We start from the raw sequence: 19,888 nt of genomic DNA on the forward strand, positions 1-19,888 counted from the left end.
AATGACCTGGATGAGGGCTTAGAAGGGTGGGTTAGTAAATTTGCGGACGACACTAAGGTCGGTGGAGTTGTGGATTGTGACGAAGGATGTAGTAGTTTGCAGAGAGACATAGATAGGATGCAGAGCTGGGCTGAGAGGTGGCAAATGGAGTTTAATGTGGACAAGTGTGAGGTGATACACTTTGGACAGAGTAATCGGAATGCAAACTACTGGGCTAATGGTAAGATTCTTGGGAGTGCAGATGAGCAGAGAGATCTCGGTGTCCATGTACACAGATGTCAAAGGTAGTTTCTTTACTCAGAGAGTAGTAAGGGTATGGAATGCCTTGCCTGCAACAGTAGTAGATTCGCCAAGTTTAAGTGCATTTAAGTCGTCATTGGACAGGCATATGGACGTACATGGAATAGTGTAGGTGGGATGGGCTTCAGATTAGTATCAGATTAGTATCCCGCACGGACTCCGGACTACGTTCCGACCAACAAAAAAGAAGCTCCCTTCAGATTAGTATGACAGGGCGGTGCAACATCGAGGGCCGAAGGGCCTGTACTGCGCTGTAATGTTCTATGTTCCAAGAACTGACTTTCTGCTCTGTTGATACCCTTGTATCTGACAGCTCCATAGCCCCTACTGACTTTGTGCAAATTTGAAAGGTGTTTGTAAAATTGCAATCAATTATATTTAATTGCTTGCAATTCCTTTTTTGTTTCAGGTTTGTGCATCATTCCCAATACTCATGACTGTTTCTCTTGTCACCTGAAGTTATATTTGCCCATTCCCACCTACTAGGAAGTGGACAGTATAGCCATCTGGCCCAGAATTGGAAATGACATGTAGAATGGGTTTAACCCAGCATTGTGCATATCTCAACATATGAGTTCATGATGAGAGCAGTTCGACATTAGTGATTGTTATGTATCAAGTGACATTAAATTCGTCACCAGGTAGGTGGGAGACTCATCTCTCCATCACTGATGTACATGGATTATATCACTCCAGAGATAATCAATGCCTTTATTATTGCTGTAGTCATGATTAGCATAACTGCACTTCCAATAGAAGCTACTACCTCTCCCTGGAGTTTTATGCATTCCTATGTTGCCTGCAGTGCAACAAAGCAAGAGTTATGAGTGAGAGATGTATAAAATATGCAGAGGATGGAATAAGAATATTTGTAAAGGGGATGGGCATGTGATGGTTAATAGAATTGGAAGCATATGAGTGTTGGATGTCTGAATGATGATTTGGGGAAGTCTCTTGAAAGAATAATGCATGCTGCTATTCAATGTGTTTCTCTGACAAATGCTGTGCAGGTCAATGTTGGGCCAACCAGAGAGATTGAGGTTGGCACCTATCAGTAATTTGCCATTTATCTTCTATCCTTAGGGACTGGTCACTGAACTTCTTATGGCACTGAATTTATCATGTGGGGAGTACCTCAAAGACTTCCAACTTGTTTTAATGTAACTGGCCATTCTCACATCAACACAATTCTCCATATCCTCATCAACTCCAGTGTCACATCCAAGGAAGAGTCAAAGAACCTTTGTGGCAGCCTTCCCGCATCTCCATTCCATGCTGCAACCTTTAGGACAAAATTTTGGAGAGCGAGCAATCTGAGTTCTATCAGGTCCTTCTAAATGAAAATGCTCTCATTGACAGATGAGGCTATCATCTTGCCTGCACTTTGTGATTGGTCAGTCAGCCCAGAAGAGAGATGCTAATGCTGTGGTCATGTTAAACAGCCATGGCAATGCCTGCTACCATGGTGATTGTGATCCTGATCTGCTGTCACCCCACTACCCCTTCGCCGTCTGCAAATGGGTCAGTTTGAGGGAAGTTTGTCCATAAATTTCTACTATAAAACAAAGTTATTTTTAACCAGAGTCTCAAAAGTTCTTACCTCCACTGTCTTTTCTTCCTACAATGTATTTAGGACAGTGATAATTTGTAAAGCATTGTAATAAATTGTATTATGCTGCAAGTTATTTCCTCGCTTGCATGTTTGCATGTAAGGAGTCTGAAAAGGGTAAATTGGAGAAACTGTTTTCATTGGTGGAAGTAGAGAGAACCAAAGGGCAAACAATGGTGACATGAGGAAAAGCTTTTCCTTGCAGTAAGCAGTTAGGGTTTGGAATGCTCTGAACGCCCAGTGGAGGCAGATTCAGTTGAGTTATTTAAAAGAGAATTGGAATGTTTTCTGAAAAAGAAGAATGTGCAGTGTTAAAGTGAAGAAGCTGGTGAGTAACATGAGGTGAAATGTTCCTTCAGGGATCCAATACAGACTTGACAAGCTGAATAGCCTCTTTCTGTGTTGTGACCATTGTTATGGACTAGACCAGACCCCTCAAAACCTTTCCAGAAGGTAGCCTAGACTCTAACTTTGCTGGTTGTTTTAAGCAGATGTAATGTGGATATTCCAGGAGAGAATCAGCTGGTTAAACCACTTAGTTTTAAACAAAACAGAATTTATTTGCAAGATTACTAAATGAAACACAAAGAACAAAAAGCAGGATACTGAATAACCTATTCTATCTGAACACCCAACAGACTATCCCGACTTAATGAGGCTGTTCCAGAATACTAGCAACAATCCCCACAAACAGTCCTTGGCACAAAAGGTAAAATCAAACAAGTTCTTACAGGCTTGAAATCAGAGAGAAAGAGAGAGTGAGAAAGTCCAGCAGCCTTTCTTCACACACACACACATCTGCATTAAAACCAAACCAGAGAAAACTGAGCTGGGAGAACTTGTCACTCCCCTTTCATTATACAAGTGTTTTTTTTATTTGAAAGCCTTCTGCCTGAGAAAGTATCTGTTATCTGTAAACAAATTGGCCCTAAAACCCATCCAAGCACAGACCTTTTGGAACCTGTGTTTTTATGACCTCCTGAAGAAAAACCAAGGACAGCATGACCTTGTTAAAGGAGCAGCTTCATTACACCATATTCATATGTCCTTGTATTTTAAACTGAAGGTTGGCATCATCTTGTTCCTACTTTCTAATAGACCCTTCCTTTTAGGTAGTTTCAAAACAGTGTAAATTCACCTTTATACTCCAAGTCTCACACTATATTTATGTTTAAACCAATACATTCAGGCACCTTGTGACATTACCTCCATAGCAGGTGGAATGTGAACCCAGACCTTCTGATCCAGAGGCACAGGCACTTCTTACTTTGCGCAAAGGACAACCTAACCCTCCTTCTGTCCTTCGGAAATGTGGTTGCATTAAATATTAAGGGCTTGCCTTTTGCTTAGACTTCACAACAAATAAAATCAGCCAACATTATTGTGTGTGTGTGGTTTGGGGATACAATAGTGTAGTGTCTTATTAATCTTCAGTGACAATAGTTAAGCCGAAGCTGATGATTCTTATGGTAGTGGCATATATTCACTCACCTTAAAGGAGGTCCCAGATTTGATGAAATTTTTCTCCAGCACATTGTCCAGTGCAGGATCCAATTCTTCCTGCACATCTTCCAATAGCAGAGGACGTCCAAGTGAAAGAGCATCCTCCAGGTGATTCCGGAAATACTTGTGGTTAAGTGATGTTACCTTGAAATAAAAGGAAATTGTCATTCGTAATATGTTTATCAACTGAGGCAATGGAAACACAGTGGTAACATTTATTTACTTATAATCCAGATTTAAAAAAATTCATTCCGCCTCTGAAAAGTTCTACTGATGTAGAGGGAAGGATTGCAAAGATGATTCTGGACAGGAGTGAGAGTAACGGGCAGCCTTTAACTTTCCAAATATTGACTGGAAACGCTATCATTCAAGTACTTTAGATGGGTCAGTTTTTGTCCAATGTGTGCAGGAGGATTTCCTGATACAGCATGTAGACAGGCCAACAAGGGGTGAGGCCACGTTGGATTTGATATTGGGTAATGAACCAGGCCAGGTGTTAATTTGGAGGTAGGTGAGTACTTTGGCGATGGTGACCACAATTCGGTTATGTTGACTTTGGGGATGGAAAGGGATAGGTATGTACCGTAGGGTAGGAGTTATAGCTGGGAGAAAGGCAATTATGATGCGATTAGGCAAGATTTTGGATGCATGGGATGGGGAAGGAAACTACAGGGGATATGCACAACTGAAATGTGGAGCTTGTTCAAGGAACAGATACTGTGTGTCCTTGATAAGTATGTACCTTCCTCCATAGGGAGGAAGTGGTCGAGTGAAGGAATTGATTTACTTAAGAAGTTGAATCTCTTGTCAAGCGAAAGAAGGAAGCTTATATGAGGATGTGACGTGAAGGCTCAGTTAGGGTGCTTGAGAGTCACAAGTTAATCAGGAAGGACCTAAAGAGAGAGCTAAGAAGAGCCAGGAGAGGACATAAGAAGTCTTTGGCAGGTAGGATCAAGGAAAACCCTAAAGCTTTCTCTAGGTATGTTAGGAATAAAAGAATGATGAGAGTAAGATTCGGGCCAGTCAGGGATAGTAGTGGGAAGTTGTGCGTGGTGTCCAAGGAGATAGGAGAGGCACTAACCGAATATCTTGCCTTAGTATTCACTCTGGAAAAAGACAATGTTGTGAAGAAGATTACTGAGATAGAGTCTATTAGACTAGACAGGATTGAGGTTCATACAGAGAAGGTGTGAGGAATTCTGGAGAGTGTGAAAATAGATAAGTCCCCTGGGCCAGATGGGATTTATCCTTGGATTCTCTGGTACGCTAGGGTGAAAATTTCAGAACCTTTGGTTTTGATCTTTGTGTCGGCATTGTCTACAGGAATAGTGTCAGAAGACTGGAGGATATCAAATGTTGTCCACTTGCTCAAGAAGGGTAGTAAGGAAAATCCTGGTAATTATAGACCAGTGAGCCTTACTTTGGTTATGGGTAAAGTGTTGGAAAGGATTATAAAGGATAGGATTTATAATCATCTAGAAAGGAGTAAGTTGATTAGGGATAGTCAACATGGTTTAGTGAAGGGTAGGTCATGCCTCACAAACCTTATTGAGTTCTTTGAGAAGGTGACCAATCAGGTGGATGAGGGTAAAGTGATTGATCTAGTGTATATGGATTTCGGTAAGGCAATGGATAAGGTTCCACACGGTAGGCTATTGTGCAAAATACCGAGGCATGGGATTGAGGGTGATTTTAGCGGTTTGGAACAGAAATTGGCTAGCTGATAGAAGACAGAGTTTGGTGTTTGATGGAAAATGTTAAGCCTGGGATTCAGTTACTAGTGGTGTACGACAAGGATCTATTTTGGGGCCACTGCTGTTTGTCATTTTTATAAATGATGTGGATGAGGTCATGGAAGGATGGGTTAGTAAATTTGCTGATGTCACTAAGGTCAGTGGAGTTGTGGACAGGGCTGAAGGATGTTGCTGATTACAAAGGGACGTAGATAAGCTGCAGAGCTGGGCTGAGAGGTGGCAAATGGAGTTTAATGCGGAAAAGTGTGAGGTGATTCACTTTGGAAGGAGGAACAGGAATGCAGAGTACTGGGTTAATGGTAAGATTCTTGGCAGTGTCGATGAACAGAGAGATCTCGGTGTCCATATACAGGGACTGAGTTTCACAGCCACAAGGTCATGCTGCAACTGTAAAAACTATAGTGCGGCTGCTCTTGGAGTATTATGTACACTTCTGGCCGCTGCATTATAGGAAGGATCTGGAAACTTCGGTAAGGGTGCAGAGGAGATTTACCAGGATGTTGCCTGGTATGGAGGGAAGGTCTTATCAGGAAAGGCTGAAGGACTTGAGGCTGTTTTCATTAGAAAGAAGAAGGTTGAGTGGTGATTTAATAGAAACATGTAAGATGATCAGAGGGTTAGATAGGGTGGACAGTGAGAGCCTTTTTCCTCGGATGCTGATTGCTAGCATGAACGGACATACTTTTAAATTGAGGCGTGATAGATATGGGACAGAGGTCAGAGATAGTTTCTTTACTCAGAGAGTAGGAAGGAGGTGGAACGCTCTGCCTGCAACAGTAGTAGACTTGCCAACTATAAGGGCATTTAAATAGTAATTGGATAAACATGTTGATGAAAATGGAATAGTGTAGGTTCGATGGGCTTCAGATTGGTTTCAAATGTCGGCGCAACATTGAGGGCCGAAGGGCCTATGCTGTGCTGTAATGTTCTACGTTCTATGTTCTATTCCCAGGGATGTGGGCATCTCTAGTTAGGCCAGCATTTATTGTCCATTCCTAATGACTCAGAGGGCAGTTAAAAGTCCCTGTGGATCTGGAGTCACATGTAGTCCAATCCAGGTGAGGATGACAGATTTCCTTCTCTAAAGGACTTTACTGAACAAGATGATTTTTTCCTGATAGTTGACAATGGCTTCATTGTCATCATTAAACCTTTAACTCCAAATTCTTTATTCTATTCTAAGTCCACCATCACCCACAGCAGGATTTGAATCCATGTGCCCAGAACATTAGCTGAGTTTCTTGATTATTAGGAGAAAGTGAGGACTGCAGATGCTGGAGATCAGAAGTCAAAAAGTGTGGTACTGGAAAAGCACAGCACGCAGGCACCATCTAAGGAGCAGGAGAATTTTCCAGTGCATGTTCCTGGCATAAGACCTTTATTCCTGATGAAGGGCTTATGCCTGAAATATCAATTCTAGTGCTGCCTGACCTGCAGTGCTTTTCTAGCACCACACTTCTTGTCTCTGGATAGTCTAATGATAATATCACTGGACGAATGCCTCCCCAGTATGCTGTAATACTTCATTCAAAGCCCACTGTGGTGGCTTGGAAGATAGAAATTCAGTTAAATAAGAAAGTGGGAATAAAGAATTAGTTGCAGTGATGATTACAAAATCACTCATACTCTCCAGAGCAGCAAATCTAACATCTCACATCTGGTCTGGTCAACACTAAGTAATGTGGTTGTCTCTGAAATGAACTAGCCTTTCTGATCTATCAAATAGTTATAGATAAATTCAACATGAATAAGGTGGCACTCTGCATTGACTTAAGCACTGCGAACAATACAGACACAACCTGCTCAGTGGAAACTGAAAAATTCTCCCCAAAGGCATCTGGGTACATATGGCAATGTTTGAGAAATGTCCCACAGAAAGGTTGAGAAACAACCCAACAAACCCACTCTCTTGTTTCCTGTATCCTGTCCCAGCAACCAGACAGACCAAGCAGAGGTGGCAACAGCACTGTGGTATACAGTGCAGCTGGGAGGTGTCTTGAAAGTTGTCAACATCAGCTCTGGGTCCTATGAAGTTTCATGGCACTAGATCAAATTTGGGCAGGGCAATTTCTGCAGATGGTAACCAACTGGCCTCCCTCAGTTGATGAGGAGATGGTGGAGTAGTGAAAATATCAGTAGAAATCCAGAGACCCAGGTTAATGATCTGGCGTCATGAGCTCAAATCCCACCATAACAGCTGGAGCAATTTAAAATAAATTCATCCATTTGGAATATAAAGCTAATCACAGTACTGGTGACTCTGACATTAATCATCATGTTTGTAAAAGCCCATCTGGTTCACTAATGTCCTTCAGGGAAGGAAATGTGTCATTCTTATCAGGTCTGGCCTCTGAGTATCTTCAGATGCCTAGTGAAGTTGTTGACTCTGAACCACCTTCTGAAATTAGTGGTTTGAGATGGACAATAAATGTTGATCTTGCAGCAACACCCACATCACATGAAAGAATAAAAGGAAAGCTCCTCAATGTTGGGATACCACTTAGGTGAACCACTGATGATGTCAAGAACAGAAATTATATTCCGCATGGGATAGGCGGGGTTTGGGGGGGGGGGGGGGGGGCGGTGTTGCGGGCGACCTCTTCAATGTTGAGCAACATTAATTCAATTACACTACCACTGACTGAGCTAATATTTATGACAGGACTGGATTTATAGTTAATTTTGGGAAAGAGTGATCATTACATGACAAAATTTCACATTTAGTTTGATTGGTTGCAAAGCAAAGAGAGGTCAATTTTATTGTCTTTCTTTAACAAGACCTTGATTGTACAGACTACCCACTTAGCCTTCCTGTTATCCTGTGAGTATTGAGGTGTCCTGGTGAAGTGTATGAAACCTTCTCATTCTGTGAATTGTGTGAAGCAATCATTATTGAGCTATGAAATGACCACCCCAAGGCTGCCATGTATAGTAATAACCTCTTTGAGCATAGTGGTGGGGCAGTGGTATTGTTGTTTTACACCAACTCTTTATGGATAGCAATCAATGTTAGGGGAGAAGGTTTTACTTTGAAGATGAACAAATTCATCCTGAGGTATTCCCATGGGGGCAATAATAGAGATGAGGCCAGCAAAGCTCCTTGTAGTTTTGCCAATGGACAACACATATTTCACAAATGGAGACTATGTCTTCAATATACCAGAATGCCAAGCAGACACCAGTCTGAGGAGCCAGGGAATCACAATGTGGTCATCATAAATTTGGAGGTCATCTAGAAGGCTATGATGATGGAATTGCTTCAAGTATTGTTTTAAAGTAGAAATAATAAAGACATATGCAGGCTCACATAATTGAGTGTATTTTGCATCAGCCTTCTGAGCTGTAAGAATTTCAATTTCTGAGGGATCATCAGGAGGAACTTAGTTGATAAAAAAAATAGGATGTGAGGTCCTCAATAAAGCAGACATCATTCAGAGATGAAGTCAAATTGCATAAGATCTAACTGGAATAATTGGATTTGGATGGCATCTTTGCCACCTACTTAGTATTGAAATGGGTCACCAATCTGCATTGTGATCATTGAACTGGTCTAGAACATAGTCTGAGAAGTTTCTTCAGATCCAGACAACTGCCAGGGTCTCTTTCTCAAAGACCTTATATCACTGCTTTGCAGCTGGCAGTGCCCTGAAGGCACAATACATCAGTCATCAAATGCCTGCCCTTCTGTTAGATTGAGAACAATACAGCTCCCTGACTAATGAAGAATGGTTCAGCTGCGAGAATGGTGGTCGGGTCTGGATTTAGGAGGCAAGAAGCATGGTCTTGTTTGCATCAATGATCTGTTGTTGCTGCATATCCTAGTACCAAGCCCAGTCTGGGTTTCAGAACTCACTGTAGCAGTTCAATGATGTGTGCCAGGGTGGCTAGGAACTTTTCTAACTGTTAACCATGGCCATAAAATGCTGGAGTACATTGTGCAGGGTTGTGGAAAATTCTTGATGGCTGCTGTGTTTTGGGCTCTGCCTTGACATGATTGATGGTGTGCCCAGGAGGTTGGTTCTGGGCTTGGAAAACTCACTCGTGGTTGACCACATGCCCCCCCACCCCTGCAAGTAAATCCTGCAGCAACATCTGTATCCTTGTATTATTCTCCATTGTAAATAAAGCTATGAAAGAGAGTACAGTCCATTCTGCTGTAACGCGTGTTTCTTCAATGCGAATTGGCTCGATTACAATTGAAGAATGTAGACCATTATTTGTAGAATGTGAACTTTCTTTACCTGTATTGGCTATATTGTGATTCCGGTCCCATTGGTTTACATAATGCTGCTATTGCACGATTTTCTTATAACATGGCATCACACAGGAACGATTATATTATATCAGAACAGACTGTATCATCCTGATGACAAATAACTCTGTTGAGGCCGTCTATGATCATAGTCATATAGGTCACTTTGTTCGTATGAATTTGCTCTAGCATGTTTGATGAATTGGGGACACTGTTTCCAAAGTGTGAACTCTTAAAACATGTAAGATTGACACAGGTACATGATGAACTATTGCAATTTGGACACTGGATACAAAGTTGACTGCATAAGAAGAGAGCATAATGGCTAATGGTTTCTTTGTTGGGCTGACTGAAGGTTTGTAGTGGAGTTTGATTCAGAATCGTTATAGTGCAGAAAGAGTCCATTCAGCCTGCTGAGTCTGCACTGACCCACCAAGGAGTATGCCACCCAGACCCAGCCGTCTAACCCTGCATTTACCAAGGCTAGAGCTGAAAATGTGTTGCTGGAAAAGCGCAGCAGGTCAGGCAGCATCCAGGGAACAGGAGAATCGACGTTTCGGGCATATGCCCTTCTTCAGGAATCTGAAGAAGGACTTATGCCCGAAACATTGATTCTCCTGTTCCCTGGATGCTGCCTGACCTGCTGCGCTTTTCCAGCAACACATTTTCAGCTCTGATCTCCAGCATCTGCAGACCCCACTTTCTCCTTTACCAAGGCTAGCCCATCTAACCTAGGGGAAAGTGAGGATTGCAGATGCAGGAGATCAGATTTGAGACTGTGGAGCAGGAAAAACACAGGAGGTCAGGAAGCATCCGAGGAGCAGGAGAATTGACATTTTGGGCATAAGTCCTTCATCAGGAAGGGTGACCTCCCCCCACCCCAACCTGGACATTGTGGGAGGAATCGTGGGCGGCTTGGTGGCACAGTGGTTAGCACTGCTGCCTCACAGCGCCAGAGACCCGGGTTCAATTCCCGCCTCACGCGACTGACTGTGTTGAGTTTGCACATTCTCCCCGTGTCTGCGTGGGTTTCCTCGGGTGCTCTGGTTTCCTACCACAGTCCAAAAATGTGCAGGTTAGGTGAATTGGCCATGCTAAATTGCCCGTAGTGTTAGGTAAAGGGGTAAATGTAGGGGAATGGGTGGGTTACGCTTCGGACTTGTTGGGCCGAAGGGCCTGTTTCCACACTGTAAGTAATCTAATCTAATGCCTTCACATTCTTTAGAAAATGTGGTGCCTAGAACTGAATGCATTACTCCAAATGAGGACAAAATAATGGTTCAACGTAACCTTTTGCCTTTGTACACAATGCCCTTTTTAGTAAAGCCCAGGATATTGTATGAATTATTAACTGCTCTTTAACTGTCTGCCACCTTCAGTGACTGCTGCTGTGAGGCAGCAGTGCTAACCACTGTGCCACCGTGCCACCCACAGGAGAGCACAGAAGATGTTTCCAAGAAAGGCACCGGTGCTGAGGAGTTTAAGTTATGAAGATAGATTGAAGAAGCTGGGACTGTTCTTCCTGGAGAAGATCTGACTGAAGTATTCAAAATCATTAGAGGCCCAGACAGAGTAGATAGTGAGAATGCATTCCCATTAGTGAAAGGATTGAGAAGAGAAAAGACTTAATTCATAAAAATTGTAAAAATGATATGAGGAAAATCTCTTTTATGCCAGGAATTCCATCTGATATTAGTACTGGACAAGTCAGATCCCAAAGTGAAACCTGGCTCATTAGATCTTTTTTTTTTAACCTTGGGAGGTCAGTTACTATATCCCTTCACAAGATGCAGCCAGTGTACTTTTAACAAAAATAATAAAATGTTTAATAAAGGAATTATGGTATGCTCAATGAAAAGTTTTGAACGACTTTATTATAAACATCAGAAAAACATTCAAATAATCCTTTTATCCTTACAAATACCAAAGAGACAACATGCTCTCTACACCAAGGCTTCTTAAGAGTCTACAAGTTTATCTGGAAAAATAGTGATTGAAACTCAAGAGTTTCCTTCTGCTTCAGAAGCTGTTCTTGGGTGCAGTGTATCTTTAAGCTTTTGACCTGAAGCTAAAAGCTTTCTGCTACTTGAAAGTGCCCCCTCCTGTGACGAGAGTGACACTCTGCATTAATAGCTGGCCATGTTTGATAGTGATGTGGTATTCACACACTACAGCAGAGACAGCAGATAATAGTGGCCATCGTTTTCTCTATCTTCCATGGTGCTGTGTTGTAAGTACTCTCCAGCTCTTTGTTTAGCTGGGATTCAGGAGGGATTATTAACAAAGAAATCAAGATTTGCTGCAGAGCTCTGGATATCAGTGTACAATATTTCCCAGTATATGACAAACTTCTTATGAAACCTGAAGCAGAATTGTAGCTTTAATAACTTCCTCATATTTTCTTATTTAGCGGTTTCTTTCTCATCATCCTCTTGATTCTTAATTTGTTGTTGTTGCTTACTGTATAGGAGGGTACCAACACAGGATCATTTCCTGGGTTCTGAGCAAGACTGAGGAGAGTCCATTATGAATTAAATCAACAATGTAGGTTTCTCAGTGTTCAGCTTGGTCAAGGCTCCTTGTAAGATATAGATGTTCAGCTCAAAATAAGCCACTTTCCAAGGTCTGTGCACTTTATTGGACTCTGATAATGATGAACTGCTTTGATTCCTAGTGTGTGCTCTGCCATGCAATGGCTTTTCACTTTCCTGCCTTCACCAGTTTCGCTGGGGTCCTGAGTAAACGGTCTGCAGACTGCTGCTGCTTTGCATCAATATTATGACCTGGTTCTGGATGCCTTGCTATGCATTCATTGAAACACACTACTGAGTTTAGTCACATGCCAACTGCATCTTGACTTAGTGGTAAGCTTGTGGTTGTAGGGTTTCTCCCAGTTGGAGGGGTCAACAGAGACATGTGGGTGGCTCAGTGGTTAGCCCTGCTACCTCACAGCACCAGGAACCTGGGTTCGATCCCACTCCTGAGAAACTGGCTGTGTGGAGTTTGCACATTCTTCTGGTATCTGTGTTTGTTTCCTCTTGGTGGTCCGGTTTCTTCCCACAATCCAAAGATGTGCCCGTTAGGTGGATTGACCATGCTAAATTGACCATGCATGGTATTCAGGGATGTGCAGGCTAGGTGGATTAGCCATGGGAAATGCAGGGTTATAGAGATAGGGTTGGGGCGTGGGTCTGGGCGGTCTGCTGTTTGGAGGGTCTGTGTGAACCTGATGGGATAAATGGTCTGCTTCCACACTGTAGGGATTCTAACTACTTTTTGTGGCAGAGAAGAATTCCTGATCACCGGAATATCCTCCCTGTGTTTACCCTGTTTAGTTCTGTTAGAATTTTATAGGTTTCAGTGAGATCCTCCCTCATTCTTCTAAACACTTGCATCTCTTTGGGCATCAGTCCTGCCACCCCAGAAATCAGCCTGGTAAATTTTGGTTGCACTCTTTCCACAGCCAAAACATCCTTCCTCAGATAAGGAGACCCAAACTGCACGCAATACTCTGGGTGTGGTCTGACGAAGGGTCCATCAATTGCAGCAAGACATCCCTGCTTTTGGACTTGAATCCTCTCCCTATGAAGGCCAACCTGCTACATGCCTTCCTCACCTGCTGCACCTGCCTGTTTACCTTCAACAACTGGTGTGCAAGGAATGGAGGGCTTGTAGTATCTCTCCCATTCCCAGTCTATTACCATTCAGATAATAATCTGTCTCTTTGTTTTCGCTCACATTTATCCAGATTATACTTCATCTTCCATACATTTGTTCACTAACTCAGCTTGTCCAAATCATGCTTAAGTTTCTCTACAGCCTTCCTACAATTCACCCTGCCACTCAGCCCTTTCTGTCAAAACCTCTGGTATTTCCCCATGGGGCTATGATGCAACTGAATTTTGCAGCCAAAATGTCAACTGCATAGTGAAAGGTAGGAAAGATATTGGAAGGCGGGTCCCAGGTAGGAAAGACCATGTAAGGTAGCAGATTCCCATCCCCGAGTGGGAACATATATTTAGTACAATCACTGAGCTATACCCAGCTGCTCAGGGCTTGCTCAGGAAGCTGACAGTGGGTTATGGTGGAGGTGGTTGGTTGTTGGGTGCAGATTGGGAGGTGGTAGTTGCAGGGGTCATACTTCAAATAGGCTGATAATGGACCGACGTTTCTTTTGGGATCCTTCGACATTTGCACAACATATTGCAGGTTTTCTGGGTCACGTAGAGCTGCTGACAGTGAATACTATTTGGATTGCTGCTTAGGCTACTCAGTGCTTGATATATCTAAGTAGAACCTGCAAGGTCCAATCTTTATCCATCTCTATCTCAGAATTGCAATCAAGACCTTACAAATCCATTTAGCATGACCTTGGGCACATAAGAAACCTTGCATCTGTTTATGGGGCAGCTGACAGCTCCTTGTTTTCCATGTGTTACTTCCATTTGAAAATCATTCTTATGTAGTCTCAATAAGTGTTTCAGTGATATCCAAAAGTGTTTTGTATACAACAAATTACTTTTTGAAGTGTAGTTGTTGTTGCACAGGCAACTAAAAAGGCACACTTGATCCACTTTTTCAATGTTAATGGTTACACTTTAGGTATATAGTGTAACACCTGTATATGCCCATTTCAATTTCTCAACCACTTATTCAAACTCATTCCAATGAGGTAACAGCCAACTACCTATTCTTAACTGCATAACCACCTGAAGAAGGAGCAGCGCTCCGAACGCTAGTGATTCTAAATAAACCTGTTGGGTGTTGTGTGAATTTTATCTTTGTCTACCCCAATCCAATACCGGCTCCTCCACATCAGAAGAAAAGATCTTAGCTTTATCCATAGGATTTGAGTGTCCTTGGCAAGGTGGACATTTATTGCCCTTTCCCAACTGCTTGAGAAGGTGGGGCGCAATATGATAATGGTCTTAGTGACTTGGACTATGGCAAGATGTACGGTAGATTTGGAGATGGAGAAATCCAGCGAGACCTATCTTAGTGTGGAGATCATCTTGCTGTTTTAAACTTTTCACAAGTGGCAGGGGGAGATTTTCACTGGGCAGTGGCGAGTTGCCAAGTCACAGCAATTTCTAAGGTCAATGTTGATGACCAAACTCACCTCATTAATATTCCAGTTGCAATTATACCGAACTCACCCAACAAACTAGACATTGGAAAAACTGGACATGGAAATCAGAACAGATATCGAGCTCACTGCTTGCTCCAACTGGCCTCCATGGTGAATACTGGACACCACCTTCTCAGGGAAAGCTCCATACATACTGGCCACACACATTCCACATCTATGGGCATTAGCATTCTAAATGTGCCAGCCTTTAACCATCCTCATGGCACATGTCTGATCTATGTACACAATGCTTCTGCATTTCAATGCTGCAGCTTGGGCTTCACCAGCAAATATCGTTGCAATGCTGCAGCAAGGGCCTTACAGTCAGGGACATACACCTAGCTCATGGACTGGACCAGGCTGCAGCTCTGGACTTTTCCTTTCTGTTATAGTGGCCCCTCACTTTGAGCCTATGCGGATGCTCACAGCATTCCTGCCATTTCATGCTTTGCCTTTTTGTGATTTAACCCTCTCAGCTAGAGATACCTTGCTTATATTACAATTGTCTTGTCGAGTCATTTTGCATAGACACAAAGCCAGAAAGCTGGTCTTGCATATTAGCCTGCCTCCGTCAAGTCAAGTGTCCTGGCAGCCATTGATACCACTCCAGGGGCTTGGACATGATCAGGTCAGCCACTCAGGACAGTCAGAGTCAGCCACATAAGGGGTGAAGAGCTGAATGACCAGCAGCTCACCAGTTCTTTGCCCAGTTGTGGGCTGTTTTCCTCCTGGAGTGAAAGTGGAGCATGTATTATGGAAGATGAAAAGGGTTCACACAGATATTATTGTTGGTACAGGTGGGAATGTGTCCTGAGTGAGTAAGTAGACAGCTGGAACGGCAATTATAAAGGCCCCCAATACACAACTGTCCAACTTACGACTGCTTGTATTTACGAATGCAATCCCATACAGGGTTGTAGTTTTAAGATCCAACATAGGAACATTTCCTGTATATATGAATGACTACTTTATATTGTCCTGAATTGTATTTCAACTTGTGTACAAAATCAATTCACGAACATAGTCAAGAACAGAACCCATTCCCAACCCAGGGACTGCCTGTAGTGTGATGGGTTTGGTAGGATTTGTCAACAAAACTTGCTTAGCCTCACAGCGAGAGTAGCTCCAAAAAACCTGACACGGCTTGCACTGAGCCAAAAGGCTGTTAGCTTCATTTCGAGCTGCTTTCTTGAATTGCTGTAGTCCTGGGGTCTGGCTGTCAGAGAGTGACTTTGATGATGGAGGAACAGCAATGTAGTTTCAATTCAGAATGGTGAGTAGTTTGGAAGGAGGAACTGCAAGTGGTGGGTGGTGATGTTCATGTATGAATGATTAAGTAATGTCATTATTTAGGGTTTAACTGCAAAGCCAAAGAGAGGGGGATGTACCACATATCCAATACAGACTCTAATGAGAAACTGTTGGAAATAACTGGAGAAAAGATGAAATCATTCGCTCGTGACAGAAACAATTACTGGTAGGAAAGGTCAATGGAAAATAAAAGATAGGGAATTGGGGTAAGGGGAAGTAGATGTTGGATATTATTGTATATGAACCTGACAGGGTTAACTGCTCACTCCCTGTCTGCCACCTTCAATGACTCATGCACAAATACACCCAAGTCCTTCTGCTTTGGTAATAATCCACCTATTAGGCAATGATGGACTGTTCTTAGGAGGGACTAACAGAGTTGTGGGGTGTGTCCTTTGAGTTCTCTGTAAAGGAAGAGATGCAGAGAGTTCCCGAGTGATTGTTCTTCATTTTAACAGTGTTTATTTAAACAGTAATGTATATTTACTCCCACATTGAGACTGATGTTTCACAAGAGACAATCATGAAACTTTGCGGAAAAACCCGAGAGAACTGCGAATGCTGGAAATCCAAAACAAAAACAGAAATTGCTAGAAAATCTCAGTAGGTCTGGCAGCATCTGTGGAGAGAAATCAGAGTTAACAACATTTTGGGTCCAGTGACTCTTCTTCAGAACTGATTGTCTGCCGTATTGGAACTAGCTATTAACAAATATATAATAAGCCTTTACTGTTTGTTCAAATCAGAGCCCTTTTTGGCCAAAAGTGATGTGTGGACATTATTGCACTCATGGTTTCAGTAGCTTGGCTAATACCAGTAAGAGCATTGGTGATGGAGAATCTACCGAAGATATTCCAGATTATTCCAACACTGACAACATACTGGAAACAAAGGTATACAACATTACAAGCAATGCAATGGATTATATCAGTTGACCCATGTCGACTGTTAAAGGCCAGCAACAAGACAGACACAGATAGACATCTATGGCAACCAACTTTCTGGGTAGATGATACCAAGTGAACAAACTACAAATTTAATTTCTTTTTTGAGTTTATTAATAGTCATCTTCGATGCCTGGAAACATCTTTAGCTTGGTTCTATAACTTCATACTATACTTGTTGATAGTGACTGGATTAAATACTTATTTGAAAATATTAGCTTTGGATTTGTGTAGCTGAGGCATGCAAACCATAAAGATCCCAGATTTGTAAGATCAAAAGAACATAGGAGTTAGCGCAAGACTAGGTCATCCAGCTCCCTGATCCTGCAGCACTAGTCATTAAAATGATAGCCAATCTGATTGTAACTCCATTTTGCTGCTGGCCGTTGTAAACTTTGAAGTCTTGTAGATCAAAATCTGTTGAACTCAGCTTTGAATATATTCAGTGACCTTGCCTTTGGTAGACTCTGGCGAAGAGAATTTCAAAGGCTAATGACTCTCCAATAGAAGAAATTCTTTCTCATCGCTCCTTCACTGGGAGACCTATTATTTCGAAACTGTACACTGGTTATAAATTCCCATGGGAGGGGAATCATCCTTCTAACACACAGCATCCTCCCCCCCCCCCCCCCCACTCACACCCCCACAAGCCACCAACCCTCCATCACCACCTTCAGAGTTTTTTGCTTCAACATGATTGCCTATCATTCTTCTAAACCCAGTGGCTACAGGACAACTGGCTCAACCTTCCTTCATTAGACAGACTCCTTCATTTTTGAATTGCTTCCAATACAATGATATCATAGAGTCTCCACAGTGAGGAAGCAGGTCATTCTGCCCATTGAGTCCATACCAACTCTCCGAAGAGCATCCCACTCAGACCCAGTCCCTACCCTATCCCTGTAACCCTGCATTTCCCACGGGTAATCCATCTAACCTGCTCATCTTCGGACTGTGGGAGGAAACCGGAGCACCTGGCAGAAACCCACGCAGACACAGGGCGAATGTACAAACTCCACACAGTCGTCTGAGGGTGGAATCAAACCCGAGTCCCAAGTACTGTGAGGCAGCAGTGCTACCACTGAGCCTCTATGCTACCTAAAGAATATTCCTACTTATGTAAAGAAACAAAACATACACACAGTTCTCTAGTTGCAGTCTAACCAATGCCATGATGTAGTAAAAATCCTTTTTTAAATTCCATTTCCTTGAAATAAATTCCAAAATTCTATTCACTTTCCACAATATTTTCCTGTTAGTTTTGCAATTCATATACAAGGATACCCTGATCCCATTGTGCTGCAAAGTTCAGGAGTCTCACATAATTTAAATAATATTTGCCATTTTTATCCTTTCTGCCAAATGGACAACCTCACAATCTTCTAAATAATACTCCATATGCCAAATCTTTGCCTGCTTTTTTTTACGTATTTACATCCCTTTGCAGGATCTTTAAATCCTCCTCACAGGTGCTTTCTTATGTATCTCTGTACTTTCATCAAATTAAGCTACAATATACATTGTTCCTTCATCTAAGTTATTCATATTGATTGTAAATTGGATCAGCATTGATTCCTGTCATACTTCACTAACCATAGTCTGGAAACCTGAAAATGCCCCCTTTACTTTAACTCTCTACTTTCTGTTATTAGGTAGTCCTCTGACACTATGTGGCATCCTGCACAATACTATATAGAAATTCAAATGCACTACAGCTATTGGTTCCCATTTCTTGGTTCTGTTTATTAGACTCTCAAAAACTTGCATAAATTAGTCAAATATAATTTCTCACTCAATAAACCATGTTCACTCTGTCTGATTATATTTCAATTTCCAAAATGTCCTTCAACTGCTTCCTTTAGTATTGGATACCAACATTTTCCCAATGAAAAAAAATAGGTTAATTGGCCTATGGTTTCCCATTTCTATCTGTCTGCTTTCTTGAATAGTAATGTTACATTTGTGGTTTGTCAATCTGTTGAGATTTTTCCAGAATCTAGGACATTTGGAAGAGTGCAGCAACAATCTCTGCAGCCATTTTGTTTAAGAGCCGAGGATATAAACCATTAGGTTCAAGGGACTTGTCAACTTCAATCTCATTCGTTTTCTGAGTATGCTTTCTCAGGTGACAATAATGGCTTTGAGTTCCTCCCATCCTTTAGTCCTTTCAACAATTCCAAAATTTTCAACGACTTTTGGGATGGTTTGTGCATCTTCCATGAGAAGACACTGTTATGGATCAGACCAGACCCCATCAAATTATTTCAAGAAGGAGGCCCAGACCAATTGAGGGCTTGGTTAAGAAAAAGAAGGAAGCATATGTAAAGTATAGACAGGATAGATTGAGTGAATCCTCAGAAGAGCATAAAAGCAGTAGGAGTATACTTAAGAGGGAAATCAGGAGGGCAAAAAGAGGACATGAGATAGCTTTGTTAAATAGAAATAAGGAGAATCCAAAGGGTTTTTACAAATATGTTAAGGGCAAAAGGGTAACCAGGGAGAAAATAGGGCCCCTCAAAGATCAGCAAGGCAGCCTTTGTGTGGAGCCGCAGAAAATGGGTGAGATACTAAACGAGCATCTTGCATCAGTATTTACCGTGGAAAAGGACATGGAAGATATAGACTGTAGAGAAATAGATGGTGACATCTTGCAAAATGTCCATATTACAGAGGAGGAAGTGCTGGATGTCTTGAAATGGGTAAAGTGGATAAATCCCTAGGACCTGATCAGGTGTACCTGAGAACTCAGTGGGAAGCTAGAGAAGTGATTGCTGGGCCTCTTGCTGAGATATTTGTATCATCGATAGTCACAGGTGAGGTGCCGGAAGACTGGAGGTTGGCTAACGTGTTGCCATTGTTTAGGAAGGGTAGTAAAGACAAGTCAGGGAACTATAGACCGGTGAGCCTGACGTTGGTGGTGGGCAAGTTGTTGGAGGGAATCCTGAGGGACAGGATGGACATGTATTTGGAAAAGCAAAGACTGATTACAGATAGTCAACGTGGCTTTGTGCATGGGAAATCATGTCCCACAAACTTGATTGAGGTTTTTGAGGAAGTAACAAAGAGGATTGATGAGGGCAGAGCAGT

At 42.2% G+C, this 19,888-nt stretch overlaps 1 protein-coding gene across 1 annotated transcript in view; it reads right to left on the minus strand.

Annotated features, from left to right (window-relative positions):
* Positions 1-19,888, minus strand: part of LOC122540179 (dynein axonemal heavy chain 8-like) — a 1,249,383-nt gene that overhangs the window by 118,687 nt on the left and 1,110,808 nt on the right. The window contains exon 74 of the mRNA XM_043675521.1: positions 3,401-3,556. Within this exon, the coding sequence (XP_043531456.1) occupies positions 3,401-3,556 (156 nt within the window). The remainder of the gene's footprint in view (positions 1-3,400; positions 3,557-19,888) is intronic.

Source organism: Chiloscyllium plagiosum, chromosome 3 (assembly GCF_004010195.1).
Source record: "Chiloscyllium plagiosum isolate BGI_BamShark_2017 chromosome 3, ASM401019v2, whole genome shotgun sequence".
In the NCBI taxonomy this organism is placed as follows: domain Eukaryota; kingdom Metazoa; phylum Chordata; class Chondrichthyes; order Orectolobiformes; family Hemiscylliidae; genus Chiloscyllium; species Chiloscyllium plagiosum.